Source organism: Anser brachyrhynchus (genome assembly GCF_964034855.1).
Source record: "Anser brachyrhynchus genome assembly, chromosome: 6".
Lineage (NCBI taxonomy): Eukaryota > Metazoa > Chordata > Aves > Anseriformes > Anatidae > Anser > Anser brachyrhynchus.
The window spans coordinates 39,493,280-39,508,699 of NC_137700.1; the positions used below are offsets into that span (position 1 = coordinate 39,493,280).

A 15,420-nucleotide genomic window follows, 5' to 3' on the forward strand; every position below is an offset into this window, starting at 1 on the left:
CCAATTATCCCTGTATCTCATATTTGGTTTATAAGTCAAAACAGGTTTTGTTCGGCAGCCAGCTGTAGGCTTAGTCTGGTTTCAAAAAATCAATCTGAAGTATTTATGCTTCATAAATCACCATCAGCTAACACATACTGGAGAATCAGAACACTGCAAGTAGATAGCTGCAGTAAGACAAATTTTCTTTCATTTCTAATTTATAATCAGTATCATATATTAGCTCTGCTGATATGAGTTGGATGATTCCACACTTATAGAAAGCTATGAGGAAAATCCCCTCTTCTGTAGCAGGAGAGTAATGAAGGTCCTGTAGCAAAACTAAAGGGGCGGGAGGATCCACAGGCTAAGGCAAGTAGAAAAAATATATGTACAGTTGCAGGACAAAAAAGTAGAGGGGAAAAGATGTATGACTGTTTCTCCTTTGACCACTATATGTTTGGTGTATAGATGCACGTTCAGGGTAAACACAGCTCATCCATTTCTGTCACCTGCCTCCTCCACAGCTGGTACAGAGCTGGTAACGGCCGTACAGGCTGCCAACGTATCTGGTAGTCCCTGCAGCCCCTAGTTTACATGGCTGGCTTGATTGACGCAAATCATGAGGCTGTTCCCGTAAGTAAGGACTGTTCACAAAAACAATGATTTTTCTTGTGCATACCTAGCAACAACATACATACGCATTCACCAGTCACTTGGGGCAGAAACTGGAGAAAGTACAAAAAATTGACAATAGGAGACAAACCGATTGAGTGTTCTCAAAGGAAGGGAATGCGTCCATTGGCAACAACATGGAGATTTCACTGTTAGCTTTGTTTCCCGAGACAGATTTGTTTATATACATATATCTCCAGAATGTAAATAGTCAACCAAGCTCTGTCTTGAAAATCAGTGAAATGAGACGCATGTGGGAGGCAGATCTCATTTAAGTAGCACTAATATTTTAAGTGCTCTCTCCAATGCCAGTCACACACCTGTTTTCTGAGCTTCTGTCACTCTCCTAGCATCAAATCTAGCCCTGGGGCAGTTAGCTGTATTGTTTAGATGATGCTAGCATGGAAGCTTCTTTGATAAGTTCTTCCACAAACATGGTCCGTAAGAGTTTTCCTACATGGTAGTTAATTCAGAGTTCAAAGACTCCGTCTGATATATAGTGGCTATAATAAGCAGACAGGTTTAATAAAGCCTCTCTAGCATTAGCTCTCAAACAATAATCACGCAGTAAAGTGAATTGCTTCCCTAATACAGTACTGATGGGTGCTTTGTAACTATGTGCAATATTAATAGCTAGGAAGACTTTCCTGAAGGACGTGCCTTCAAAGGCCACAGGAAAGCAGATAATTAAATACATTCAAATGTGAATTAGTTTGCTGTATTTAGTGGATTAAGCCTGAACTTCCCTTACAATAAAGGTGTTCGGGACTCAATCTGTTCCTGCAGAGAGGAAGTTAAACGAACCCTCTGCAAAAGTAGGCTAAGGCAATAGAAGGACTACGTGGCTCGGAGTTTGCCATTGGGAGGAACGGAGGATGGACTGGAGGACTTGGAGGAATAAATCAAGGCTGTGGTTATTTTGCCACCTCTCTCCCACATCAGAAATCTGCAGTCCCACACAACCAGCTCTTCTGCCTGATTACCGGGCACACCTGGCTGCGTGAGGAGGTGAGGGGGTCAGCTCACCTGCTGGGCAGAACCTGAGCAAGAGGAGCCGAGCGCCTCCCTGGGCTACGTGCATTAACAATAAGTAGGCTTTAAAACAACACCGATGTCTACATGCTCGGAAAGCCCGCTATGTACATACTGCAGAAAACATCCCCACACTGCTAATCCTTCGCACAAAGATTACATAAACGTGCCGAGCTCGGTGCCAGCAGCTAAGAGCCTTTAGGAGCAGTCGCTACGACCTATACCTAGACCTGCTTCCCCCCTTAATTTTTGGGGTCGGTCTTTTCGGGAGCGCAGCCCTTCTCCTGCAACACGCACCGAGACGCCCCAGCTGCGCTGCCCCCAGGGGGCTGTGCCCGAGGGGAGCCCCCCGGGCAGGGGCAGCAGCGGCAGAGCCGCGATACGCGTGTGGGGGGCACCGCAGCGAGCCGGGGCCCCCTCCTCAGCCTGAGGCGGGGCGGGGAAATCCCCAGGATCCCCCCCCCCCCCCCCCCCCCGCTGCCCCCGCCCGGGGACACACGGCGTTAGTCACCGGGACCCTCCCCCGGCTCGGCCCCGTCAGCGGGCGGCGGCGCCGCTCCTCGCTGCCCTCCGTGAGGCGGCCGGGGAGGATGGCGAGAGCCGGGCAGCGCCTGGCGGGGCTCCCTCGGGCCGCGGGGGCGAGCTGAAGCCCCCCCGGTGCCCCCCCCGCCCCGAGCGGGGCTGCCGGAGCCCGCCGGGACCCACCATGAGGGAGCTGGCGATCGAGATCGGCATACGGATCCTGCTCTTCGGGGTCTTCGTGTGAGTAACCCCCCTCCTCGGGCAGCGGGTGCCTCCGGTACTACCTCAACTTTCCGTCCCGGCGGCCGGGCGAGGTGCCGGGGGGCTGCGGGGAGGGAGAAGCCCTCGGCAGCCCCTCAGCCGCCGATGCTGAGCCCCCCAGGGCGACCCCTGCCCTCCCGGGACCCGGGGAGCGGAGCCGCTGCCCCCCGGCTTGGGCTCTCTCCCCGGGGTGCGGGTGGCTGCGGGGTGCACCCCTGCCCTGGGAGTTTGCCGACGACCTGCGGGAGGGCTTTTGAGAAAGACGCTGCTACTTTGTGGGAGAAGTGTGCAAAATAATAATAAAAATCTGCTGCCCTTGTCTTTCGGCCGGCTGTGGTTCTTGCGATAAGGCTGTGGGTGCACCTCAGCAGCTGGCTTGTGGCGGTGGGGAGAGCTGTGGGTGCCCCGGGGCGGGCACCCCTCGCCGGGGAGCCACCGGCTGGGAGCTGGGGAAGGACCAGGACCTCGGGATGGTGGCCGTGAAACGTGGGTTGGAGCTGGGTTTGAAGGCATGTTTGCGCTCTGGTACGTAGGAAGGAAAGTCGTGAAAAGCTGGTTGCTAAAAGACGTGCGCCTACCGCTGCATGAACGCTGCTTTCGCCTTCCTTCGGAGCAAGCAGTTACGCGGTGTTTCACTCCACGCCTCAGGCAGGCTTCTCCCTTCCCTTTCAGGGCTGTACCCGTTTCTTCTTTCCAGCAGTTTGTGTTCTCCGGGCATTTGAACAACAATGATAAGTTTGATTCCTAAGTTTCCTTAACGTTTAAAGATGAGTATCCTAAATCTTTGCGATCTCTCTAAAGCATCACAGAAACCGGATCAGATTCTGCTGCTGTTTGTTTGCCTCCTTAGCAGTGCATTCTGTTGGTCGCAGATGCAGCAATAGCAGGGCAGCTATTAAACCGCGGTACTGACTTACAGCTGGCGATACTGGCGCGCTTTGATCTGATTCCTTTCTGAACCTCTCGTGGTTAATGAATAACTTGCCCAATTTACTGGCAGTGGAGTCTTTTCCTCAGTGCTCATTTCTCTCAAATATTGATGCAAATCAAAAGATTTGCAAGATGTTTAATAAGTGCCATCCTTTTCATTCTAGGATAGGCTTTGATACTTTCAAAAAACTCTAAGGTACATTTGATACCTTTCTATTCAGTTGCATCTTACTTTAAAAGTAGCCCTGTTCCTTTCAACCAAACTCTTATCTGGAGCACATGGGATTGCAGGGTGAGTGAAGACCTCAGGATCTGATGCTACATCAGGACCTTACCTTTTACATGTGTAATTCATCTCTTGCACCATCCAGAGAGAGATCTCCTAATATAGCTTATTACCACATATGTAAATCCTGCTCCACTGTAAGCAATCATTTCTTGCATGTGCTTGTCTTCTGTCCTCATTTCTCCTCTCTGAACGTTTTTGTGATTTTTACTACTCTTTATGCAGTTGTTGTAAAGTTAACTGAGTGCGTGGCCGAAGAAAATGCTTCGGGTAGATAATGCTAAATGGCAAATGCCAAATGGCTAACGACTACACAAGTAATTTTCATGTTTTCACATGGCATAGCTCCTGTCTTCTTGGAATTCTGGGGAATAACTTAGATATTGTAATAAGTCTTTTCAATGATATCTGGAAGTGCCAAACACATTGTTCATGTCAGGGTTGTTGGCATATAGTTTCATGAATAACTGCATTTTATTTGTTGGTAATGATTGCAAGTCTATAAACTCTAGGTAGATGAATGGCTTTTATAGTCAAATAATCTTAACACCAAATGATTATTTTCTTTTGCTGTTGAAGTAGTAGTCAGTATTTTTCTTAGTTTCTCCAAAGAGGCATTTATCTTTTGAAACTTTTTATTTGTTGTTTTCTGTGGTTTTGTAGACAGCCAGAGCATGCATTTTTATGGAGTTTTGAGTTCACTGAAATTTCTCTTCAAGAATGAACAATTACAGACGAAGTTGGAAGCTCTGGGACTGGAACCCAGGCAACAGCAATGTAAGCTGTACTGCAGAAACTATTTCTAGGAATGAAAAGGCTGTACGATTCCTCCCTCCCTTGGAAAGGAACGCCACTGACATCAAGGAGTTGGGGCCAGGTCTGAGACCCTCTTCGTGCTAACTGCGACACAGATGTTTGTCCACCAGGAATTGGACTGAAGGGAATTAGTTCATTCTGAGAAGGTGTTGATGACTTGGGTCACTACCAGCCTTCGCAGTGTTAGAAGTCTGACCTTGAAGAGAGTGGTTCCAGAGTTATATGCCAATCCTTTGAACCATCTGTGCCTCCCAGATGTCTTTTTAGCTTCAACCTACTGATTAATAAAACTCAGAGTAAAATGCTGGCATATTTTCTACCATAAAATACAAAAGGGGAAGGCGCATATTCCATGTTGTAGTTTTGCTTGGTGATAAATGTAATTTCATAAAAATGGAGGTGTGAAAACTTATGTTGATTACTGAAATTGAGTATAGTGCCAATTTGAATGCGTTTTACAGTAACAACAGCCATATTTTCTATACTTAAGACTGGCAACTTTTTTATTTCCCCAGTAGCTATAATTATCAACTTTAGTCATTCCACTTGAAGGCAAAAAAGCCCTTTACTTTTTATTTAAGTTCTCTTCCATCACGAGAATGTACAGCACTACGAGTTATGCACATTTTTGATGGTTGTGTATTGGTTTAGATGAATTCAAGAGACTTTCAAAAAAAATAACAGCAACAACTGACTCAGTTCTAGATGTTGTGTACTTAGCAATTGCTAAGTGTTCACTTGCCAATTAAAGACTGGTTTAAGTATTGAAATTAAGCAGCTCAAGCTTCTGTGCATTTACAGAGATCTGTACTGAAGGGCACTTTATCCCTCAGGATTTACTACTATTGAAGGAGAGATTAGTTAGGGGAGATCTATTTGAAGACCTACAGCTGTCTAAAATTCAGAAGCAGGATTTAAAAAAAGCTGGTTGCCGTCAAAAACATACTTGATGCTCACTTTACTGGGTGGGAAGCTAAATGGGCATTCTTTGAGTACCTTCAGCAAAGTAGCTCTCAAGCTGCAAGTGACAACAATATTTCTATTCTGCCCTACAGCTTTTCCCCGTTCCCCAGGATTAACAAATTCATTTTTTGTTCTCAAGATATTTAGCCTTGCATCTTTTCACTGGGCTGAACTGATGCTAATGTGCATAGATGCTTTTCTTCTTGCTAAGCAAAGAAACTCTCACTATGTGATTTGACTAGTTATTACATTATGCAATATCAAATATTTTTCATTTAAATTTCATCAGTTAAACTAAAACAAAAACATGAAATGTTACGTATTAAACAGTGTGAGTATACAAGTGGATTTGGGAAAGTGAGATTTTTTTGTCATGTAAGGTCTCAGAAGTAGAAATGGTCTATTTGATACAACAACTGTGAACATGTACTGTGTTTGTAGAAAAAATCAAACACTAGTTGAAGAATGATCAAAATAGGATCTTGTTTCTGTTTTCTTCATTTTGTATTTATTCCTATGTCTTGGAGCATTTTATGATGCTGAATTAATGCTAAAACATATTAAACATAATCAGTCTTTCTGCTCCATGTGAATGGTGGCATTTCTCACTTATTGAATGCTTGATGAAAGTAAATTGTTTTGACTGACTTGTTTTTATTCAGTTAAGGCAACTGTAAAAAGATTTGTGTGCCAGCCTGGTGCTTGACACAGGAACAATGTCCTTAAAGGGATGTTCATCTGTCCTAAAAAGAAGAAATACATTGAGTGGTAGCTCTGAGTGAGCCGGTAATTGCCAGTAGGGCTGCCTTTGTTTCTTAGGAAAGTACATATTGTTCAGTTTCAGTTGTCTTCTACAAGAAAAACTTTTCCAGGAGTTTCAAGACCATAGAATTGTCTTAATAGAAAGACAGAAGAATTTATGTGCCTTGTGGTATGTTTAATGCAATGACTTTTAGTGTCAACAGCATATTGCTGATGTTTCTTGAGCTGTCTAATTGATTAAAAAGACAGTCTTTCAAGGATTGCTTCATCAAACCTCAAGCTCTTCAGCGAGTGTGATGTGATTAAAATACAAATGTCATTCAGAGTAATTGGATATCTTCCCTACAGCACAGTCTCATTAATAGTCTCCCTCGGGGACAAATGTTTATGTGCAGGCTGATACACATATACATTACATACATGGGTGTACAGTGTTAACTAACACTGACATCTCTCGTGTGTGCATGCCCTGATCCGACTCTGATTTAAGTAAATGCAAGCTGATCCTGTATGTATTGGTTCTCTTATAAATTTAGAATCTTAAGATTTTAATCAAGTTGATATGCATGAAATGATGTAGGCTGGAAGGCACTTTCAAGTAGCTTTCTTTGTCATGGGTGGTGATCTTCTGGATAGTCTGCATACAGGTTGCCTTCACAAATTATACTATGTATTGTCTTGTTAACACAGACAGAAGATCAATTGGCTGAGGCAATTCCACAATGCTACAGTTCTGCTTTCCTCTTTTACCACAGTTTGCCTTCTCTCTGTCATATCCATTGGGTTTTGGAAGACAGACTGAGCAGGAACTGATGAGCAGTTGGAGAACTGTAGGTAGTAAAAGGAGAATGGTACTGAGAAGAAAACACCAGGCTGAGATGTCAAGATATTTCCTTATGATGACAAAAATTACACAGATCAGTTGGACGTTTCAAGTCTAGGATCTATAGCTGAACATGTCAAAGACAAGTTAATATTTGGTCACATGAGCTTGTTAGGCTCTTTTCTTGACCTTAGTAGCCCATAACTTTGATTTTGTTTGGAACCTGATTTTTGGCTTTTGATCTTAAAAGTCTTGGACTTAATTTCTCTGTACCCTAGTTTCTCATCTACAAAGGGGGAGTAATACCTCTTTTTCCCACTCTTGGTTCATTTAGATGATAAATTCTTTGTTATAATGTACATGGACAGTAGCCAGACCCATTGAATATTGAATTTGCTTGGAGCTTTTTCAGGGTTAGTTTCACAAATAGTAATGTTAATAGGAAGTGAGAACATCAACAGGTTTGATTACTAGCCTGTTTAGAAGCAGTTACTCTATTGCAAACCATACTTTAGATCATGCTAAAATGAGGGAAAGATGTAGCTTAGTAGCCCAGGCTGAACTCTAGCTCACTGAATAGCGTTAAAGCACAGTTAAGGGAGAGGCCTGCCCTAAAAAAGCCCTTGCCTCTCTGGTGCTTAGGATCTGACAGCACATATCAAAGGTTGCACATTGAGCTTCAGAGGTTGCACATTGAGTTCCAGTGGCAAGCAACAGGCTTGTTCCAGTGCTCAGCACTCTGCTCTACCTTTGAAGTGATGGAAGAATTAGAATGCCATGGAGCTTCTGTAACTCACTGAAAGCAGCTGATACACCACGAAGTAACCTGAATTTTTAAATTCTCTGAGCTCTGACTCCTTGAGAGGTTACTGTAAAAACAAAAGGTCATAAATACCTATTATGCCTAGTGTAATACGAAGCACACAACAAAATGACTGCGTGTCTGTCCTAATATCTATGAAATATCACCAGGCTAACAGAGACACTTGGTGTTTGGTGTTCACTGAGCTGAAGCTTCTGTTTACGTTGTTTTCTTCCTACATTGAGACTAGGGTGGCATTTTACTGACATTGATAAAAATTATTCAGGAAAAAGGTGCACTTTTTTTTCTTTCTCTTTTGTGTGTGTGTGTGTGCAGATTTTTGTCTGTGCCAAGGATATACAACAATCTATAAAGCAATCTCAATACTTTTAGATTGTGCAACTAAGTCTATTTCGTTTGTCTTCCCCGAGTTCCAGGATTTAAATGGGATTTAATGGCAAGAATTTTAATTTTCCTATTAATAGGGTAGGATTCACAGTTATGTCCATTGCTAAACTCCCAGCTGAATCCATGCTAAAAAAGGATGCTTTTGTAAATGCTAAAGCATTTGCTCCAGATTTTTGAGGAGAAAATGGTGCCTGTCTCTCTTCATGTTGAATCCTATTTGCTCACTGGCTTTGGCACTTTGCTCTCAGCCTTGATTGAGGACTTTTTATAGCAAGAATGTTACTAAGCCTGACAGAGCTTCTGTAAGGGAAAGTTTTCTTTAAAAAAATGAATTTTATACTTTGATCTAAGCACAGTCAGGCTGTACTTTCTATGAAAGCCTTTGCCATAAGAAATAGAGTTGTGCTGCAAACTTCTTGCTGAGAATGTGCTTGTGCCCAGCACCTGGCACAGTAAATCCAAATCTTTAGTCTCCCGATCTGGTGATGACTTTGAAAAGTGAGTGCTCAGAAGTAGTTAGCAGAATTATTGACACTGAAAGCAGATTAAGGATTGGATTTAGTGTGTAACTTATCTTTTTTTTTTCTCCTGTATTGAGTACTCTGCTGATACTGAACAGGGGATGTTTGAGTGCAGCATCTATATTGGCAAGGAATGACAGACACAGAGAAAGCTAAAGACAATACGTGCATCCTTTTTTATAGTATAAGTTCTGATCAGCTAATGAACATCAGGGATTTATCACCTGATTAAAGAAGGCTTTACATATGATCCAATTGGACTGGTCTCACAGAAGAGACAAAGTTCTTATCAGGTGTGGCACTTGAAATAAGCTTTTCATAATTGTTCATTTTTAAAGGGATTTTCCATTCATGTTTTACCTTTTCCTTGTGAATAGTAAACTTGTGATCATTGGACCACAAGTCATTACTATGCAGGAAACTCTGTGAGTGATCTCTGTGATTTTGCAGAAAACCAGATTAAGAATGTTTCTTAGTTGTAAATCAGATTGGTACAATCCCTGTGTATTGTATTAGTTTATTTCTCTGCATTACAAAACATTTTTGGCTTCTACTATCCAAGTGGATAAATATTTTCTCCATTAAAATTCTGCCGAATTTTTGTTAAAATAATACATCTAAATGTACGTAGCTGAAATGGCAATAATTTTATTTTTATTTTCTTTTTCCAGAGGCCAGAATAACAGGGTTTGCAAATGGAGGTTTCATAGTAAGTGGCTGATTAAGATAAGTCATGCAAGTGAATTTGAGAGAATCAGGGAGGATTGAGAAAGATGGTAGGAGGGTACAGAAAACAACTTTACTGAGATAAGATGGAAATAATTGAGCTGTTCAATCTAGAAATGGCAGTAATCTTCACATGTAAGTGGCTGCCGGAGAGATGTATAAAGAGAGTAAACAGCTCTTTGCCCCCTTTGGGACTATAGAAAGAGGAATGATTTTAACCTGTACCGAGGGAAACTTGGGCAGAGTGTGGGGAAGTACAACCTAATTGTAAGGACATCTAAGTACTGGGAAGGATCGCCTGAGGCTTATGTAGAATCTCCACCACCGGAAATTTTTAAGAGTGAGTTATGCTAAAACATATCGGGAGCGTTTTATCTCGTTGAATCCACATTGCTGGGAGGAGATAGACTTGTAAGCTGACACGGAGTGACTTAGTGGACTGAGGCTTGTACTGTCTGAGTCTGTCCCAGTGTGTGGGAAAAGTTGAAAGACATTACAGCAACATTTCTTTAAGAGAAATTTGGCACATGCTGAGAGGCAGAGAAGGAAATGGTGCTACTAATGTAATGTTACTTGGAGAATACTTTAGCAAAGACTGAGCAGAAGCTGATGATCCCTTATGGCTCGAGGGCATTGCAATGTCAGATACCTTATTCTTAATATTCTGCATTGACGAGACTGTGAGGAAAATGGAATCTTAGATTAGGTGAGAAGTTTCACTCTGCAATTGTGCATTTCAACATTTTACTGTATTTCGAGTGCGATGCTTTACTGCTGTCCTTAGAGTTTGTAACGGAGGTGTAACTGTCAGATTGGAAGTGTTTCAACTTTGAAAGATTCGTGGCACCCTGCCAAGCATTGTGAAACCTTGCAAATTGAAAACAACAGAGGAGAACATCATTTGATATGAAGTGTTATATTTTCATTAGCTGCTAATTTTCCCTAATGGGAGAACAGATCTAATAGCCCGATGGTACTCTCACGGCCAACAGAGAGACTATTAATAATTTCATTCATCTCGTGTCCAAGGTGCTTTACAGGAGTGTAACTCTTGCGATTGGACTTCAGTGATTACCACAAAATGCTGAAAGTGATGCTCATATTCCCCATGAGTGTACAGTTTTTTTAATTGTTATTAAAGCTAGTCTCTGGAACATGTAATTATTCACACAAATGTTTTCGGACTGAGTGATTTTAATATAGTTGGATTTGATTGTGAATGTAGTTAGACAGGTCTTTTTTTTTCCCCCAGAGAAAAATGAAGTCATTGCATAAAGCAACTTGGAAGGAAAAACTGGAACATAATCATTTGTAAATTCATATTAAATTTAGTGAATAACTTGGCCCAGAAATTCTCTCTTTATTAATACTGAGGTGTTTTATTTTAGAATTTGCATTTTTAAAAACATTTTTATTAAGTTTAAAATAACTTTAATAGACCCCCTCAAATTAAATGTTTAATCTCAATTTGGGTTAGAAAGGTATGTTCCTGCTTGACCAAAAATGAATGTTTACATTTGACATAAAGAAACTCTTGACTGAGATTTCTGGATTGGTCCATAGTACTTCTCCCCTCTCTCACTTCCTTACCAGCTCCTGAGCTTTTGATCCAAAAAGCTCTCTGGGGATGTGTTTTGGCTCTTAGCTCCAGCAGTGGATCATTCGTTTGATACTACTTCATCTTCACTTTGGTCTGTACCTCTTGATGTGGTTTATGCTTTTGAGGCATGACATGAAGACAGGTTTCACTTCCATACAGGTCCTCTGTCAAGGTCATGTCCACATATCGTACGTTTAAGGGGAAAAGTGGTGCTTAAGGACTGAGATATAAATCATAAAGGTGCATGTGGTAAACGTGTTCTAGACTAAAAATAAACCTATGGTCCATAGGAGTGTGGTGTACAGGTATGAAAACAGAAGAAACCATCAGATTACTCAGCTTTATCAGATTGCTATGACGTTAGGATAATTGTCCAAGGAACTGTTGGGAGCTGTTTGCCTGAAAACAGCCTGAGATAATAAAATTAATCATTAAAATGCATCAAAAGAAAAATTTTGACCATCTGCAGTGTATTTAGATTCATTATTCAGATACTTGCTTGTGTGGTTTTAGTCTGTAATATGAATTCTGCTCTTCCATTATTTAGAACAGAGTACCGCTGCAAGCTCTGAAGCTTCCAATGGCTGTCAGTGTTTGTACTACTAAAGATTTCCCTTCTCTCTTCTCCTGTCTCCCCAAACACATACATAAACACGACTTTTGTGAAATATTTTACATCATAAGGTATACTTATTAATTGTTACCTCTGTGATCTATTTTTCTTAGTATAAATCATGTTTTTTTCCCAACTAAAATGATAGATAAATGATGTAAGGAGTATCCAGTTGTTTTCACTTTGTTGGTAATTGTGTCACTGTGACTTATTTCTGTTGCAGTACTTCAGCTGTACTGCATTGCCTTAAGTATAGTACATTGATAATAAGGAGCAGCTCATACGTGCATGCCTTGTGCTTGATCTGCTTCATGCTTCAAGTTGCTCCATGTGAGCAGAGATCACAAGAACTGAACTGTTTTTCCACTTCAGAAGCAGCTAAATGCCAAATCAAATGTGTTTTTGTTTTAAATCTGTTTATTATATTTTACATTTTATATATGCTGATCAGGAAGCAAAAGAGGCAAAGCTCACTTTCTGTAGTAGGTGAAAGAAAGTTTAAAAAATATAAAAACAGCCTAAATATGACAATGTGACTAAGTTTTGCAGTGCTTATTTTCCTCTTTCAGTATAACCACTCTTAAAGCTGCAATGCAGCGTGACCAACTATTCCCAGTTTCTTTCCTTCACTTTGTGCATTTCCACATATTTCACCTCTGTAAGGAAGAAATGATGGTGAAAAGGTTGTATCTAAGCCAGTTAAATATATTAACTCCTGGGTACCCAATTTTTTTCCCATTGAATGGAAGTTTTCCAGATTCAGTCACTTCATAGTGGCAATAATGAAGCTCAGCAATATCAAAGGCTAAACACTTGGAATGCAATTAGCACAGGAAAAAGGAGAATGTATAGACTGGAAGTTCCTGGATTCTTTCTTGGCACAAGGACAATTGGCTGGCTTTGTTTATTACTTGGGTTGTTCATACATGTTCAGGTAATCCTTTCCATTTCCTCCTCAGTTTAGTATGGCTGAAATAATGTCACAGGAAGGAAATGGTTTACCCATTTACAGAGATGTTTTAAATGTCAGGTCTTGAGAAAACAGTAGATATATATAATTTAGGGACTAAACAAATTCACATTAGATACTTAAACTCCAGGCTATTCTCTTTTCAGCATTGTGAAAGAATTGCTGGTTCACTATTTCATATTAAGTATTCTAAGAGCATTTACATATCACATATATTATCTCATAAACAGCAGGACTCCCATCATTTATTTCATATTATTTCTTGATTTTGGACCAGCAGACTTGAGCCAAATCCCAGGCACAGATGATGAAGTCTGTGTAAATACAGCTTCAGACACCACATCAGAAAAGGGTCCGGTGGCTTGGTAATCATTCAGAAACACTGTCTGGCACAGACTCTATTATCTTGTCAGGCACGTTGGTTTTGAAGAACACATCTCACATCGTGGTTGGCTTTGCTGACTCAATAAGAGTACAGTTCACCTTGACTGGGGTGCCATGATAGCTGCAAAGGGGAGAGTGAAGAGGATGACCATTCAACTTTGGCGTCGGTAGCACCCAGGTACATATCTGTTAAATCAGTGCTTATATGAGGCAAATCTGTGAAACATGCTATGCCAGTAAGGTTGAAGGAAAATACTGGAAACTCTCCTCCTACAGCACATCTGGGAAATATGACAGCCACAATAATATATAGATTTTAAACTGCATCAGGATTTATTTTAAATCCCTTTTTAATCAAAATGATTTCTCATATCTGAAGGGCTAATGTAGCCATATGTGCTAATTAAATGTAACATTGCAATTGCAAATTTAAAATATGCAGAAGTCTCTTCCATCAGGTGGTACTGACTCATCTGAATCCAAACCTACTCTTGAGAACCAGTCCTCTAATTGCCAGTCACATTTAATAAAAACAAGATGTAAAGTTGTTTTTTATTTTTTTCTTACGTTTCCTTACCCTTTATTTTACTAAGTTAATGTAGAGACAAAGAGATTGGCTGTATGTTTTCCTTGTTATTCCAACAATTCTGCTCTCATATGTTTCATAATTTAGTATTTTTGCTGATTTCCTTTAATTGTGGGCAAGGCTTGCTGATTTTTATTTTTCTTTTTATTTTCGTGTGTGTTTCAAATGGAAAAAAATCTTTCAGATGCCTGACTGGAGAAAAAAATGTTAATTTTTTAGAAATGTTGTTAACATTGTTCTTCATTCAGGATATCCATAAGAATATTAGGACTGCTAATTATTGTTTCACTGGAAGTATAAGTAATAAAGACAATTTCTCAGGGGTAGGAAATGATCACCTGTTGACAAGACCAGGGCCACAAGAAGTTTACTAACCTTAATCACATCTATTCTAATCAATGGCTTAAGCTCATCTGTATATTGTCTTTTGTACCTTATTTTAGCAGTTCCTTATGTTAGGTTACACTAGGTATATCAGCTCTCACTGTCTTTAGTATTTTCAGAGGACAAAGGAAGTCCTGGTTCATGTTTCAGGGAGAATGAGCTCTAGAAATGATAATGTTCATGTACAGACATAAGGACATGCAACAAGGAAAGGACTCAGTGTAAGTTGGGCACAGCTTAGTCTCTGCACGTTGCTCCACCATCACCGAGTTCGTATTCTCAATCATCTTTTCTTTGCACCTGCCCGCACTGCTTTGCCTTTATCTGTCCCAGGATTTAATTCCAGTGACAGCTTCTCCCTACGTAAAAAATGCACCCACAGAATTAAGAGGGGGGAAGGCTGTATATATTCAGATTTGAATATCTAATCTTATCAAGAAGGGGTGGTCTGAAGCCTTTGTTTCTATCTTGTCAAAAATGCAGAAGTTTAAAATGCCATCACCTTGTAGCATTGCCAGAGCTGCATTGGGCACTGAATCAGAACTGAATCAGAAGTTTCTTGCAACATTTTTCTTACTATTTACTTTCTGTCAATACTCTTCTCAATCTGGATGAGTGCTAGCCTACAAACAAAGGGTTACTGCAAATACAGAGAGGCAACAGATCCTCTCGTTTCTGTAGCAATAAAACTCAGAATTATTTTTGTATGACATTGCTGGTGCATATTAACTTCCCTGTACCCTGCAGGGCATTCAAACCCAATAAAGCTCCATATTAGGATTACAGATTGTTAATCAAAAGTGACAGGTGTCTACACTTCATGGCCTTGTATTGAGAAGTATGAATCTTACTTTTTCAGTTGGCTTTAGTGCAGTTACAATATGATGGTTTAAATAACAAGTTCCCATCAAAGATTATGAAGAACCAATAAAAACATTAATTTCTGTTCTCATGTTCATACTCCTGTGCAATCGATAGCTACTGGAATACAACTTCTATCATACTATATAATTTAACTCAACTTTTGATTTCCATGGAAATTTGAAGCTGCTGCTTTCCTGTTTACATGCTTGTCAGACATGGGTGCTGGGCATATGTGAATACCAGTCCAGGTAATGAGCAAAATATAGCACTAGGAGTCGTACTTTAAATGCCAGATATTGACACTTCTGGCTGGGATGGTTTTCCCCACTTTGCATCGGAAAACAGTGGCAGACAAAATCAAATCTGTTGATATCCAGTGTTGTGCCTTATCTATAGGGAAAGCTGCTTTTTCTATCAAAACTAGAGTTTATACTCTTGAAGTCATGTTTTTAAATCATGTCAGCTTCTTCCTTGGTGGAATTGCGGTTCATCATTTACAATCAGGCCTTGGTC

The 15,420-nt window shown here is 40.7% G+C and overlaps 1 protein-coding gene across 1 annotated transcript in view; it reads left to right on the forward strand.

Moving 5' to 3' along the window:
* Positions 1–957: 957 nt before the first annotated feature.
* Positions 958–15,420, forward strand: part of PLPP4 (phospholipid phosphatase 4) — a 61,391-nt gene continuing 46,928 nt past the window's right edge. Inside the window, exon 1 of the mRNA XM_080596558.1 lies at positions 958–2,448. Within this exon, the coding sequence (XP_080452684.1) occupies positions 2,393–2,448 (56 nt within the window). The 5' untranslated portion in view covers positions 958–2,392. The remainder of the gene's footprint in view (positions 2,449–15,420) is intronic.